The sequence below is a fragment of the Lonchura striata genome, chromosome 32 (assembly GCF_046129695.1).
Source record: "Lonchura striata isolate bLonStr1 chromosome 32, bLonStr1.mat, whole genome shotgun sequence".
Lineage (NCBI taxonomy): Eukaryota > Metazoa > Chordata > Aves > Passeriformes > Estrildidae > Lonchura > Lonchura striata.
In genome coordinates this window covers 3,714,656-3,729,733 of record NC_134634.1, presented here as the reverse complement: position 1 = coordinate 3,729,733, position 15,078 = coordinate 3,714,656, and the positions used below count along the sequence as shown (strand labels likewise).

The following is a 15,078-nucleotide window of genomic DNA, read 5'->3' as shown; positions in this document are numbered from 1 at the left end:
GGGAACTTGGAACTTTTTAACAGTCTTGGCCTCTCCAAATCTATGCAAGTAAAAATTGCAGAGACTCTTTCCACGGCAGCGCTGCTGTCATCTGTGGACATCGTACATACGTGTCTTGGTATGAAAAGACAGGAGTCTGTGAAGGAAGGCAAGAGCCTCCTGCGAAATGGAAAAGGTAAACCCCCTCCCTCTGAATTAACACAATTTTAAAAAAGGCTCTCAGGCAAAGATATTGGAACGGGAATAACAGTTCTTTACTAGGAGAAAAACTAAATAAAAATAATTTTTAAAATGTAATTAGTACAAACACAACTAGTGCTGGAGTCAGAGCCCTGCCACCCTGAGGAGTCAGGGTGTTGGGAACAGCCCAGTGAAATGGTGGCTGCTCCTCTGGAGGGGCAGATGGAATGCTGCTGGAGCGGGGATCTGGAGAAGGGTGGAGTTTTCTCTGGAGTCTGGGGATGGAGGAGCTGGGCCTGGTCTTCCTCTGGGGATCCAGCAGGAAGAAGCTGCTCCTCTGGGGATCCAGCCAAGGGCTGCCCTGGTGTCCCAAAAATGCTGATTTTCTGCAGGTAGGAATGCTTGGCTCCTCCCTCTGGGCGGAGCATCTCCCCATGGGCTGATGGAACTTTCCCAGCCATGCAGGGAGTCATTAATGGCCATGAACAGAAGATCTCTCCCCAGGGAGACATTGTTCTTGGGAGAGACAAGGAACCTGCCCCACCTCCAGCAGATGGGAAATGGAATCCATGCTGATCTCACAGCCAGGACAACATGTTTGCCACTAGGGCCAGAAAATTATGTTGACCAGGATAAATGAGTTTTGTTTCTTTCTTTTTGTACTCTGCTTTTGTGGGTTTTTTTGTTATGTTATTTTTGTATTGTTATATAATTTTTTTTTTTTACTATCTTGTATTTTTTAAAATAAATAAATTAGATGATAGCCAGGGACATAGGATAGCCACAAGCCAGTTAGGTATCTGATAGTGAGTAGGGACAGATTCCTATTATTTCATAACATGTCAATTTAAAACAGAATTGGACCAAATTTCCTTTTCCTTTTCCTTTCCCTTTTTCTCCTTTTCCTTTTCCTTTTCCTTTTCCTTTTCCTTTTCCTTTTCCTTTTCCTTTTCCTTTTCCTTTTCCTTTTCCTTTTCCTTTCCTCCTTTTCTCTTTTCCTTTTCCTTTTCCTTTTCCTTTTCCTTTTCCTTTTCCTTTTCCTTTTCCTTTTCCTTTTCCTTTTCCTTTTCCTTTTCCTTTTCCTTTCCTCCTTTTCTCCTTTCCTTTTCCTTTTCCTTTTCTCCTTTTCCTTTTCTCCTTTTCTCCTTTTCTCCTTTTTCCTTTTTCCTTTTCCTTTTCTCCTTTTCCTTTTCCTTTTCCTTTTCCTTTTCCTTTTCCTTTTCCTTTTCCTTTTCCTTTTCCTTTTCCTTTTCCTTTTCCTTTTCCTTTTCCTTTTCCCTTTCAGAACCCGGGACAGCTCCGGCCCCGCCCCCCTCCGCCTGTGGGCATGTCCCGTGCGTGATGGCGTGTCCCGTGCGTGATGGGCGTGTCCCGTGCGTGATGGGCGTGTCCCGTGCGTGATGGGCGTGTCCCGTGCGTGATGGCGTGTCCCGTGCGTGATGGCGTGTCCCGTGCGTGATGGCGTGTCCCGTGCGTGATGGCGTGACCCGTGCGTCACTGGGCGTGTCCCGTGCGTGATGGGCGTGACCCGTGCGTGATGGGCGTGTCCCGTGCGTGGTGGGCGTGTCCCGCCGCGCTATAAGCGCGCCTGCGCGGCCGCCCCTCAGAGCGGTGCAAATGGCGGCGGTGCGGGCGCTGCGCGGGGCCGTGAACGGCGCCGGGCCCGGCGGGCCCCGCGAGCAGGCGGCGGCGCTGACCCGCGACTTCCTGTCCCAGCCGCGCCTCAGTGAGTGCGGGGGGCCCGGGGGCTGCGGGGGCTGCGGGGTCCGCCCGCCTCGGGGGCCGCGGGCCCGGCCAGGCCGCAGCGCCCGCCCCCTCAGAGCAGCTCGGGCTGTAATTCATTAACGCCGTGATTAGCCCGCGAAGCGCAGCCTGCTGCGGGAGCTGGAGGCGGTGGGGGTGGGATGGAGTCTGTGCTTTAAGGCTGGATTGAGAAATGGGGTGGGAAAGGGGAAGTGCCGGCCGTGGTCACATCCCGAGAGGGCAGCGCGGCTGACGGGGTTTTTCGGGCTGCAGTGCCATCAAACGGCTTTCCCCGGGCCCTGAACGGCACCGGGCCCTGCCCTGCAGCTCCCGGGGCACGGATCCCTTGGGACTCATCTCCGGATCCCTTGGGAATCTCCGGATCCCTTGGGACTCTCAGGATCCCTTGGGAATCTCCGGATCCCTTGGGACTCTCCGGATCCCTTGGGAATCTCCGGATCCCTTGGGACTCTCAGGATCCCTTGGGAATCTCCGGATCCCTTGGGACTCTCAGGATCCCTTGGGAATCTCCGGATCCTTCGGAAGCCGAGCCCAGCCCTGCGCTCCAGCCCTTCACTCGGGAGCCGAGGCTGCTGGCAGGGCTGGAGCCAGGCTGACTGCAGCGTTTTCCATGGAGATGCTGGATTTTCCCTGAACGGGCGCTGAGGAATGTTCCGGGTTGCGTTGGGTTTGCCGAGGAAGTGCCGAGCGGCCGATCGGGGAAGGAGCTCATGGGACAGTCACGGGGTGCAATGCCTCACTCAGGGTCATGCCTAACCCCGGACAGCTTTTCCAATGGAATGTCTCACTCAGGGACAGCTTTTCCACACAAAATGTCTCACTCAGGGACAGCTTTTCCACGTGAAATGCCTCACTCAGGATCAGCTTTTCCATTCCCTATATCCTGCCTCCATTCCTGGCTCCCATTACCCCATTCCCAATATCCCAATCCCATCCCCTGTTTCCCATTCCTGATTCCCATTGCCCCATTCCCTGTTCCCTATATCCTGGCCACATTCCTGGTTCCCATTCCCTATGTCCTTTTCCTGGTTCCCAGTCCCATTCCTGATTATCCTATTCCCTATATCCCATTCCCATTCCAGATTATCCTGGCCCTGTTCCCTATGTACCATTCCCTATATCCAGGTTCCCAATCCCATTCCTGATTATCCCAGCCCCATTCCCTAGATCCCATTCCCTGTTACTAATCCCAATACATTCCCCGTTACCTATCTCATTCCCTATATCCCATTCCTATTCCAGATTATCCCATTCCCTATTGCCATCCCCAATGCCATTCCCTTTCCCCATTCCCAATCTCTTTCCCTGTTGCTGTTCCCACTCCCAGTCCCATTCCCTGTTGCTGTTCCTGTTCCCTGTTGCTCTTCCCAATCCCATTTCCTGTTGCTCTTCCCATTCCCAGTTCCCGTTCCCTGTTGTTCTTCCCAATCCCATTCCTAGTTGCCGTTCCCCATACCAAGTCCTGTTCCCAATCCCATTTCCTGTTGCTGTTTCCATTCCCAGTTCCCAATCTCATTCCCTGTTGCTGTTTCCAGTTCCCAGATCCCATTCCCAGTTCCTGTCATGGAGAGGGAAACACTGGGATCACCTCCAGGGAGCAAGAAAATGCTCCAAGAATTCCTCTTATGGAGAATAAACACTGGGATCATCACATCAGTGTCACCCCCAGGAGCAGGGAAATGCTCCATAAATTCCTGTCATGGAGAGGGAAAAATTTGGATCATGTCAATGTTACCTCTGGGAGCAGGAGAGATGCTCCAAGAATTCCTCTCATGGGGAATAAACACTGGGATCACCTCCAGGAGCAGGGAAAATGCACCAGGAATTCCTCTCATGGGGAATAAACAGTGGGATCACCTCCAGGTAGCAGGAAAAATGCTGGACACCCAATGCTGTCCCTAATCCTTCCTGTGGAGTTCCTAATAAACAGAAATCAGGCCCAAATCTGAGCCTGGGGGTAGGGAAGGGGTGGAATGGGAAATGGAATGGAAAATGGGATATTCCTGAGGAAGTGCCTGACTCCTGCCTTGTGTTTTTTGCAGCCTACAAAACCGTGTCGGGTGTGAACGGGCCCCTGGTTATCCTGGACCAGGTTAAGGTAAATTCTCACCTGTCCATGGAGATTTTGGAGAGAGAGTTGCCAGGAAAAGCTGGGGAAGTTCAAATCCAGACTGCTGGGAAATTGCCCAGAGCCGTTCTGATAACATTTCTGACTGCTGGGATGAACGGGAGCGTGGAAATTCCTCTAAGGCTGGAGGAAAGGGGCAGTTCTTGGGGAAGGAAAGGAAGCAGAGCTTGAGTTTTACCAAACCCCTGGAATGCTGGTGAAATTCCAGGCTGAAGAGGAGCTGCTTGCTTTGTTCTTGACCTTTCTGTTTCCACATCAGTGCTCTGGAAAAGGAAGCTGTGGGCACTCCTGGCTTCTTTTCAGGCTGCTCTTAAGGTCAGAACTGCTGCAGGTTTTTCTTCTTATCAGAGGCTGCACCGGGGCTTTCTGCCACTGTTTGGAGTTTTTAGAACTGATTCTGGCAGCTCCAACCGTGCAAATATTGTTTATTCCCATAAAAAACGCCTTTAACCTGGGAGATTTAATATCCTGCGTTCTGATGATGAAATTATTCTCAAAAACCGAGTTGTTTCCAGGCTGGGAGCTGGAGATTGTTGTTTTCTGGCTGGAGTTTGATGCCTTCCCTCCTGCCCCAGTTCCCCAGGTACGCCGAGATCGTGCACCTGACCCTGCCCGACGGCACCAGGAGGAGTGGGCAGGTGCTGGAAGTCAGTGGCTCCAAAGCTGTGGTGCAGGTAGGAGCTGGAGGCTCTTTTTCCATCACTGGCTAGTCAGGATGAGCCAAAAACCTGTCTGGAGATCAGTTCTTTTCCAATGAAAACAACAAATCACCTGCTTCCTCCCAGTGCAGGTGGCATCAACAATTTTAGGACATTTCTGACAGTGCATAGTGACATTTTTATTTCCACGCCCCCTTTGGATTTATTTCCAACCCCTCACCTTCGATTTATTTCCACCCCCACTTTGGAATTATTTGCACCCCCACTTTGGAATTATTTGCACCCCCACTTTGGATTTATTTCCACCCCCCCTTTGGATTTATTTCCACCCCCCTTTGGAATTATTTCCACCCCCACTTTGGATTTATTTCCACCCCCCTTTGGATTTATTTCCACCCCCCCTTTGGATTTATTTCCACCCCCCCCCCCCCTTTGGATTTATTTCCATCCCCCCTTTGGATTTATTTCCACCCCCCCCCTTTGGATTTATTTCCACCCCCACTTTGGATTTATTTCCATCCCCCCTTTGGATTTATTTCCATCCCCCCTTTGGATTTATTTCCACCACCCTTTGGATTTATTTCCACCCCCACTTTGGATTTATTTCCATCCCCCCTTTGGATTTATTTCCATCCCCCCTTTGGATTTATTTCCACCACCCTTTGGATTTATTTCCACCCCCACTTTGGATTTATTTCCACCCCCCACTTTGGATTTATTTCCATCCCCCACTTTGGATTTATTTCCACCCCACTTTGGAATTATTTCCACCCCACTGGATTCCTTTGCTGCTGGATTCAAGGAATCCCCTGGAATTTGCAGTGCTGGATCCCAGACCAGCCCTGTGCTGGGTGGCTGCTGGTATTTCTCCCAGAAAGCTGCTTCTCGTTCACTTTATTGCACCTGGAGAACTTTGCAGGGGGAAAACACTTGGGATCAAGGGAGTTGCACCAGGTTTGGTGGTTGTTGCTGATGAATTAATGATTTTTGGTAAAGCAGGGTTTTGTGGTGTTTTCAGCTCTTGAAGCCCTTCCAGAGCAGCTCCTGCTTTGTGCCCCAGGGGCTGCAGGTGAAGCAGCACTCTGGCTTTACTTTGTGAAGCACAAAACTCCTGTCCCGTGGTTTATTTTTATTTTTCCTGCTGCATTTGCAGGTATTTGAAGGCACTTCAGGGATTGATGCCAAGAAAACCTCCTGTGAGTTCACCGGGGACATCCTGCGGACCCCGGTCTCGGAGGACATGCTGGGTGAGGATTTACCTGGGCACCTGAGCAGTGAACAGATTTGTTTGTTTAAAATGAACTGCTTTCCACAATAATTCTCATTTTTATTGTTGTTTTCTATAGGCAGAGTGTTCAATGGGTCAGGAAAACCCATCGACAGAGGCCCCATTGTCTTGGCTGAGGATTTCTTGGACATCATGGGTTTGTTCTTAATCCTTTTCTGAGGGGGGGGTAAAGCCAAACCTGGTGTGTTCCAGCTTTTTGAATTTATATATTTGGTTTAGAACACAAGATCTTACTTGGGAGGAGCTTCATCTCAATTTTGAGTATGTGTATGGCATCCAATTCTAATTAATAAAATGACCTAAGGGAGCAGAAAATTTTCTGCAGTGTTTGGAAGATGCTCCTTGTTATTTGTAAACTTAATTCTGCAACACCTAAAGGTGAAGTGCTGGTAACCTGGCAGGGTTTTAGGTCATTCTGACCACTGGCAGGAACATTTAACACCAATCTTGGGCTCTGAAAGGCTCAGGTGTGACCAGGAGCACCAGAGCTCTGTTGGTGGCACACTGGGGGTTGCACCCATTGCTCAGGGTGTTTGATAAAGCTCCCAGCACATCCAGGCAATGACTTTGTGTTCTCTCCCAAATTCCCACAGGCCAGCCCATCAACCCCCAGTGTCGGATCTATCCAGAGGAGATGATCCAGACTGGGATTTCTGCCATAGATGGCATGAACAGTATTGCCAGGGGGCAGAAAATCCCCATTTTCTCAGCTGCTGGGCTGCCCCACAACGAGGTGAGGCCTCAGAGCTGCTCTAAACCCGCTGGGAGCCAGAAGTAAATTTAATTCTGGGTGTGGAACAGCATCAGGTGCAAACCCTGGACTATTTCTTGCCTAGATTGCAGCTCAGATCTGTCGCCAGGCTGGCTTGGTGAAGAAATCCAAAGATGTGATGGATTACAGCGAGGAGAACTTTGCCATCGTCTTTGCTGCCATGGGGGTGAGCCCACAGTGCTGGGGGAAGGTGGGGCTGGAGGAATCGGTGAGATTCTGAGAGTCTGAGCAGCTTCTGTGTGTGTGGAATTAAAAAATGGGTGAGAATCCCAGAGGCTGGGATCTGCCTCTGCAACAGCCTGCCCAGAGAAGCTGTAGCTGCTCCATCCCTGCGAGTGTCCAAGGCTGGATGAGGCTTGGAGCATCCTGGGATAGTGGGAGGTGTCCCTGCCCATGGCACTGGAGGTTTTTGGGGTCCCTTCCCACCCAAACCATTCCATGAATCTAACAAAGCGTGGCTGATCGGGATCAAGTATCTCAGACTTGTTCTCCAGCCTGGAATTCCAGAAATTGCTCACTCTGGGAGCGTAGAGGAACCTGATGGATGGAGGTCTTTGCTGTGGGTTATTAATGAGTCATCAGCCCTTAATTGGCTGGGAAATGTGCCAAGCCAAACGCAGAACTGTGCTGTAGGTGAACATGGAAACCGCTCGGTTCTTCAAGTCAGACTTCGAGGAGAACGGCTCCATGGACAACGTGTGCCTGTTCCTGAACCTGGCCAACGACCCCACGTGAGTGGCCGCCCCCTGAGGGGGACAGCCAGCCCGGGCGGAGGGAGCCTGGCGTGGGGCTTGGTGCAGGTCAGCTTGGGGAGGGGTTCTGAGGCTGCAGCGCTGCAAGTGAAGCGATGCAGGAGGAGCTGCGGGTGCAGTGCAGTGCAGGAGGAGCTGCGGGTGCAGTGCAGTGCAGGAGGAGCTGCGGGTGCAGTGCTGGAGGAGCTGCGGGTGCAGTGCAGGAGGAGCTGCGGGTGCAGTGCAGGAGGAGCTCTGGGTGCAGTGCAGGAGGAGCTGCGGGTGCAGTGCAGGAGGAGCTGCGGGTGCAGTGCTGGAGGAGCTCCAGGTGCAGTGCTGGAGGAGCTGCGGGTGCAGTGCAGGAGGAGCTGCGGGTGCAGTGCAGTGCTGGAGGAGCTGCGGGTGCAGTGCTGGAGGAGCTCTGGGTGCAGTGCTGGAGGAGCTCTGGGTGCAGTGCTGGAGGAGCTGCGGGTGCAGTGCTGTGGAGGAGCTGCGGGTGCAGTGCTGGAGGAGCTGCGGGTGCAGTGCTGGAGGAGCTCTGGGTGCAGTGCAGGAGAAGCTCTGGGTGCAGTGCAGGAGGAGCTGCGGGTGCAGTGCTGTGGAGGAGCTGCGGGTGCAGTGCTGGAGGAGCTGCGGGTGCAGTGCTGGAGGAGCTGCGGGTGCAGTGCTGTGGAGGAGCTGCGGGTGCAGTGCTGGAGGAGCTGCGGGTGCAGTGCTGGAGGAGCTGCGGGTGCAGTGCTGGAGGAGCTGCGGGTGCAGTGCAGGAGAAGCTCTGGGTGCAGTGCTGGAGGAGCTGCGGGTGCAGTGCTGGAGGAGCTGCGGGTGCAGTGCAGGAGGAGCTGCGGGTGCAGTGCTGGTGGTGGAGCTGCGGGTGCAGTGCTGGTGCTGCAGCTAAAATGCTGCTTGAGGTGCAATGCTGGAGCTGCAGCTGCAATGCTGGTGTTGCAGCTAAAATGCTGCTCCAGGTGCGGTGCTGGAGCTGCAGCTGCAATGCTGGTGCTGCAGCTAAAATGCTGCTCGAGGTGCAGTGCTGGAGCTGTAGGTGCAGTGCTGGAGCAGCTCTGGGTGCAGTGCTGGTGCTGCAGCTAAAATGCTGCTCCAGGTGCAGTGCTGGAGCTGCAGCTGCAATGGTGGTGCTGCAGCTAAAATGCTGCTCCAGGTGCAGTGCTGGAGCTGCAGCTGCAATGCTGGTGGTGGTGGAGCTGCAGGTGCAATGCTGGAGGAGCTCTGGGTGCAGTGCTGGTGCTGCAGCTAAAATGCTGCTCCAGGTGCAGTGCTGGAGCTGCAGCTGCAATGCTGGTGCTGCAGCTGAAGTGCTGCTCCAGATGCAGCGCCGGGGCTGCAGCTGCAATGCTGGGGCTGCAGGTGGTGCCTGGCAGCCCCGTTGGCTCCCAGGTGTCCGTGGCAGGTGACAGCAGGGTTGTGTTGCAGCATCGAGCGCATCATCACGCCCCGCCTGGCCCTGACCACGGCCGAGTTCCTGGCCTACCAGTGTGAGAAGCACGTGCTGGTCATCCTGACAGACATGAGCTCCTACGCCGAGGCTCTCCGAGAGGTGGGTGCTCGTTAAGGTGTTAATTAACGTGCTTGTTGGCAGAAAGGCGTGCTGTGAAGTGAGGAGCCAAGCTGCTGCTCCAGCTGTTGGGATTAACATTCACTGGGATGGTTGGGAGGAGGATTGTAGCTGATCCTTGGTTGGCTGGGTTTTATTTCACTGGTGGCAGTTCCACCATGGGAGTGTCCAAGGCCAGGTTGGACAGAGCTTGGAGCAGCCTGGGACAGTGGGAGGTGTTCCTGCTGTGGCGGGGGTGGTGCTGGATGATATTTCAGGTTTTTTCCAGCCCAAACCATGCCATAATTCCGTGAATCAGCAGTTTGATACCCTAGTTCTGGGTTTGCCTTGTCCTGTCACACATGGCTGTGCTGACAAACACCTCAGGGGTGCAAGTGCCCAGTGCAGGCAGCAGCTCCCTGGGCTGGCTCTGACTCCTTGGGGATGTTTTTGTGGCTGCCCCAGGTGTCAGCAGCTCGGGAGGAGGTGCCTGGGCGCCGTGGCTTCCCTGGCTACATGTACACTGACCTGGCCACCATCTACGAGCGCGCCGGGCGCGTGGAGGGCAGGAACGGCTCCATCACCCAGATCCCCATCCTCACCATGCCCAACGACGGTGAGTCACGGCCAGGGAAACTTCCCAGAGCTGCCCCGGGGGCACACAGCAGCACAGCAGTCCTGTGGCCTTCAGGTTCCCTTCCTAGTCTGGGTTTTGGCTGCCTTCTTTTAAAAATGCTTGGCCCTTTGAGGGCTCAAGCTTGGTGCTCGTCGCTCAAATCCAAGAGCATTTGGGATTTGTGGAGGGAATAATTGCTGAAGTCACCTGGCAACAAAAAGCTGCAGCTCATTGCTGAAGTGGATATAAAAGGGCTGAAAATGTTAAAAACTCTTTTTTTCACAGATATTACTCATCCCATCCCTGACTTGACTGGATACATCACTGAGGGACAGATCTACGTGGACAGGCAGCTGCACAACAGGCAGGTGTGTGCCTCAATGCTCACAGGGTGCTTGGGTTATTGTAATTCCTTAAGGATTCCTGTTAATTCTGGGTGTTTTCCCCCAGATTTACCCCCCCATCAACGTCCTGCCCTCCCTGTCCCGGCTGATGAAGTCGGCCATCGGCGAGGGCATGACCAGGAAGGACCACGCAGACGTGTCCAACCAGCTGGTGGGTACCAAACCCCTCCAGCACACCCGTGGCTGCCCGGCTGGGATCCACAGCATCCCTGAGGCTGCTTTAATGCCTCCACGAGTGTTCAGTGAGAGGGTTTGAGTTTGAAGAGGAGCTGGGGATGATCAGAGGAGGGAACAGCTGAGCTGGGGGTGCTCACCTGGAGAGGAGAAGGATCCAGGGAGAGCTCAGAGCCTGAAGGGGCTCCAGGAGAGCTGGAGAAGGGCTGGGGACAAGGCAGGGAGGGGCAGGTCACAGGGAACGGCTCCCACTGCCAGAGGGCAGGGTTAGGTGGCATTTTGGGAAGGAATTCCTGGCTGTGAGGGCGAGGAGGGGCTGGCAATTCCCAGAGGAGCTGTGGCTGCCCCTGGATCCCCGCAGTGCCCAGGGCCAGGCTGGGACGAGCTGGGACAAGCTGGGGCAGTGGGAGGTGTCCCTGCCGTGGCAGGGGTGGCATGAGGGGATGTCTGAGGGCCCTGCCAGGCTCCCTGAGCCCTGCTCCCCCCTCAGTACGCCTGCTACGCCATCGGCAAGGACGTGCAGGCCATGAAGGCCGTGGTGGGCGAGGAGGCCCTGACCTCGGACGATCTGCTGTACCTGGAGTTCCTGCAGAAGTTTGAGAAGAACTTCATCGCTCAGGGTAAGGATGGCAGCAGCCGCCAGCGGGGCAGGGCTGGTGCCAGGCCGTGCCCTGCCCCGCCAGCCCCGCGCTGTCCCTCCCCGCAGGGCCCTACGAGAACCGCACGGTGTTCGAGACCCTGGACATCGGCTGGCAGCTGCTGCGGATCTTCCCCAAGGAGATGCTCAAGAGGATCCCCCAGAGCACGCTGGCCGAGTTCTACCCTCGGGATGCCAAGCACTAGCCCGGCTCCCTGCGCCCCTGCTCCGTGGTTTGGTTTCCTTCTCCATGTGTTGGTGTTTCCCTGTCGCCCTCCCAGCTCCAAGCCAGCAGCAGGTGACGCTTTGTGGCAGTGTTCCCACTGGGAGCAGCTTGGAAAATATCCCTTCTCCCACAGCTTGCATCTCCAGGAGGATGCTCTGAAAATGTGCAATAGCCACCACGAGGTTTGGGGTTTGAAATTAGCTTTTTGTGGAGGTTCTCAAGGCTGAGCCTGAGCAGAAATTGCAAACCTTTGCTTTGAAACCATGGGTTAGAAAACGTGAAAGAGGAAATGTGACTTGCAGGATGACATCCCTTGGTTAAAAATGCAGGTTTTTAACCAGGGCTGCACATTCTGAAAGGGTTGTGTGAAATGAGGATGTGGAGGTGACACCAGGGACTTCCCCACCAGCAAAGGTGGAGAAGTCCTTGTCCTTTCAGAGGACCAAGGCCAGTGAGGTGCTACCTGAAAGCAGCAGGATAAAGCTTAATTACTGAATTACAGCTTGTAAATTGAAGTTTGCAGAGTAAATTTCCTCCTTCGCCCTTTTCTGGTTGGATTCTGGAGATGCCAGACAGAGCCAGCAGCTCAGTCTGGGCTCAGCAGACTCCTGGCGGTTCAAGGCTTTGTGCTGCTGCTGCTGCGAGGTGAAAACCAACCTCAGACCTGGCCCAGGTGTGCTGGCGTGAGCTCAGCTGTTGAACCTGGCCTGTGCACACAAGGCAGCAGGAGTTAACGAAAAAGGCAGCTTTTAAGGTGAGAAAGGATATTTCAAACCTGCTCCAGGCGTGCTGGGCCCGTGCCCTGGCTGGAGCTGTTGTGGTTTGCACTCCAGGCATGGATTTGCCTCAGCCCCGAGCTCAGCATTCCCAAACTCTGCAATCCTGGCTGGGCGATTCCGTGTTGTTCCTTTTCCAACGGGTTCAGCCGAGGCTCCGGGCCCGCTGCTGCTGCTGCTGCTGGCACAATTCCACGCTTTTCCCAGGCTTTCCTGTAGTCTGAGCTCTGCTCTGGCTCAGCAGAGCATGTTGCACCTCCCTGCACCGTCTGGGAAGGTGCTAACATGACTGGAATGTGCTAATTCCAGCTTTCCCAATGTCTCCATGTGCAGTTCTCTGCTTTGTTCCGTGTTCTCTGTGGCTGCAGCAGCGACTTTATTCCAGTGCATTCCACCCAAAGCTGTGTCCAGTCTCTTTTCCCCGAGGTCAGGCTGCGAGGGCGGAAGCGTTGGCATGAAAACACTTTAATGTAGAGAATCTCTAAATAAATTAAATATGGAAGGTGTTGAACCAAGGGGAGCTTCGGTGATTCTGGGGTGAAAAACCACTTGGGCTGTTCAGCAGAGTCCTCCTGTCCCCAGGGAATGGGAATGGAGCAGCTTCAGGGAGGATTAAAGGTCACTGGAGCAACCCCCACTGTCCTTGGAGCTGGTGACTGAGGAGGAGGAGGGTCTGACCTTCAGCCTCAGTCACGGGGAAAGGCTTTGCAGGAATGTGCAGGGAATGTGATCCCTCTGCTGGGGGAGGCCTGGAAACCTTAAACTCCTGGAAAATGAGCTTTAGGCCCCGCTTTGGCTGTGATTTTGGGTATGGTCAGCACTGGGGGGGGTCAGCCAGTGACCCCAGACCCCTCCTCAGCCCTGGGCAGGGTCCGGGGTTAGGACAGAGCCTGTCCCAGCTGGGGACAGCCTGAGCCTGGCACAGGGCCTGGAAAACCAGGAATGGGCAAGCCAGGAGTGACCAAATCAAATCTGGGAATGAACAAACCAAACCCGGGAATGGCAAACCGAGGAGTGAACTAAACCAGGAATGACCAAATCAAACCCAGGAATGAACAAACCAAACCCGGGAATGGCAAACCCAGGAGTGAACTAAACCAGGAATGACCAAATCAAACCCGGGAATGACCAAATCAAACCCAGGACTGACCAAACCGGGAATGACCAAACCAAACCCAGGAATGAACAAACCAGGAATGACCAAATCAAACCCGGGAATGAACAAACCAAACCCCGGAATGGCAAACCCAGGAGTGAACTAAACCAGGAATGACCAAATCAAACCCAGGAATGAACAAACCAAACCTGGGAATGGCAAACCCAGGAGTAAACGAAACCAGGAATGACCAAATCAAACCCAGGAGTGGCCAAACCAAATCTGGGAATGACCAAACCCAGGAGTGACCAAACCAAACCCAGGGATGAACAAGCCAAACTCCAGGAATGAACAAACCAAACCCAGGAATGGCAAACCTGGGTGTGAACAAACCAAACCCGGGGATGAACAAACCAGGAACGACCAAATCAAACCCAGGAATGAACAAACCAAACCCGGGAATGGCAAACCCAGGAGTGAACTAAAACAGGAATGAACAAACCAAACCCAGAAATGGCCAAATGTGGGAATGGGCAAACACAGGAATGACCAAATCAAACCCAGGGGTGACCAAACCAGGAATGAACAAACGCAGGAATGACCTGGGCAAATCCAGGAATGACCAAGTCAAACCTGGAAATGATCAAAACTGGGAATGAACAAACCAAACCCAGGAATGAACAAATCAAATGCAGGAATGGAAAACATGGGAATGAACAAACCTGGGAATGGGCAAAACCCAGAAGGAACAAACCTGGGAATGGGCAAACCAAACCCAGGAATGACCAAATCAAACCCAGGAATGACCAAACCAGGAATAAACAAAAGCAGGAATGGCCAAGTCAAACCTGGTAATGAGCAAATCAAACCCAGGAATGCACAAACCTGGGAATGGACAAAAGTAGGAATGCCCAAAACAAACCCAGGAATGCTCAAACCCAAACCTGGGAATAGGCACACCAAGCCTGGGAATGGGCAAACCAAACCCGGGAATGGGCACACCAAACCCGGGCATGGGCACACCAAACCCGGCAATGGGCACACCAAACCCGGGAATGGGCACACCAAACCTGGGAATGGGCACACCAAACCTGGGAATGCTCAAACCCAGGAATGGGCACACCAAACCCGGGAATGGGCACACCAAACCTGGGAATGGGCACACCAAACCTGGGAATGGGCACACCAAACCCGGGAATGGGCACAGCCAGCCGTGGTTCCCCTCCCCGCAGCCCCGGGGCTCAGCGCATCGTTCCCCCCGAGCCGCTCGGCGCTGCGGGGCGAACAAAGGCGTTGGGTCTGTCCGTCTGTCCGTCCGTCCCTGCGGCGCCGCCGCAGCTCCTGGCACGGCCGGGGCCAGGGGACAGCGGGTACCGGCTCAAAGGGCCGCGCTGCTCTCCCAGCTGCCGCTGCCGGGCGCTTGCAGGCCGGCTGCTTTTTAAATTCAGATTTTTGATCCCATAATGAGTAACGAGCAGCGCCCGGGGGCTGGCAGCCGGTGCCGGCCGCGGGCACACGCCAGCTGTCCCCTCGCTGCGAGGGGACGGGACAGTGCCCCTGCCCCGGGGCTCCGGGCCCGCGGCAGATGCGAGGCAGGGCCAGCGCCGGGCTGGTGGCCAGGGCGCCCGGGGCTCTTTTGCACATCAAAAGCGGCTTTTGGCTTTTTACTCACCAAACCCGGCGCGGCGAGCGCGAGTGGCTCCGTCCGATTCCCCGTCCGCGCCGCGGAGGAGGGGTTGGGGTTGGGTTCGGGTTTGGGGGGATTGGGATTGGGTTTGGGTTTGGGATTGGGATTGGGTTCGGGTTTGGGGGGATTGGGTTTGGGATTGGGTTTGGGATTGGGGGGATTGGGTTTGGGATTGGGATTGGGATTGGGTTCGGGTTTGGGATTGGGTTCGGGTTTGGGGGGATTGGGATTGGGTTTGGGTTTGGGATTGGGTTTGGGATTGGGGGGATTGGGTTTGGGATTGGGGTTGGGATTGGGTTCAGGTTCGGGTTTGGGATTGGGTTCGGGTTTGGGGGGATTGGGATTGGGTTTGGGATTGGGATTGGGATTGGTTCAGGGGGATTGGGAT

The 15,078-nt window shown here is 54.4% G+C and overlaps 1 protein-coding gene across 1 annotated transcript; it reads left to right on the top strand.

Annotated features, from left to right (window-relative positions):
- The first annotated feature begins 1,769 nt into the window (after positions 1 to 1,769).
- LOC110477347 (V-type proton ATPase subunit B, brain isoform) lies at positions 1,770 to 12,422 on the top strand. The gene is made up of 14 exons (XM_021543064.3): positions 1,770 to 1,906; positions 3,987 to 4,042; positions 4,648 to 4,746; positions 5,885 to 5,978; positions 6,078 to 6,155; positions 6,613 to 6,752; positions 6,856 to 6,957; positions 7,425 to 7,522; positions 8,954 to 9,077; positions 9,540 to 9,690; positions 9,976 to 10,058; positions 10,141 to 10,245; positions 10,759 to 10,888; positions 10,975 to 12,422. Exons 1-14 carry the CDS (start codon positions 1,798 to 1,800, stop codon positions 11,109 to 11,111), a joined length of 1,506 nt encoding a protein of 501 aa, XP_021398739.1. The 5' UTR covers positions 1,770 to 1,797; the 3' UTR covers positions 11,112 to 12,422.
- Positions 12,423 to 15,078: the final 2,656 nt, after the last annotated feature.

Excerpts from the sequence above, each read along its gene's own strand:
- LOC110477347 (XM_021543064.3), top strand. The coding sequence starts at position 1,798 with ATGGCGGCGGTGCGGGCGCTGCGCGGGGCCGTGAACGGCGCCGGGCCC. Across the intron at positions 10,059-10,140 it reads GGCAGCTGCACAACAGGCAG|ATTTACCCCCCCATCAACGT; the intron begins GTGTGTGCCTCA and ends GTTTTCCCCCAG. Across the intron at positions 10,246-10,758 it reads CAGACGTGTCCAACCAGCTG|TACGCCTGCTACGCCATCGG; the intron begins GTGGGTACCAAA and ends CTCCCCCCTCAG.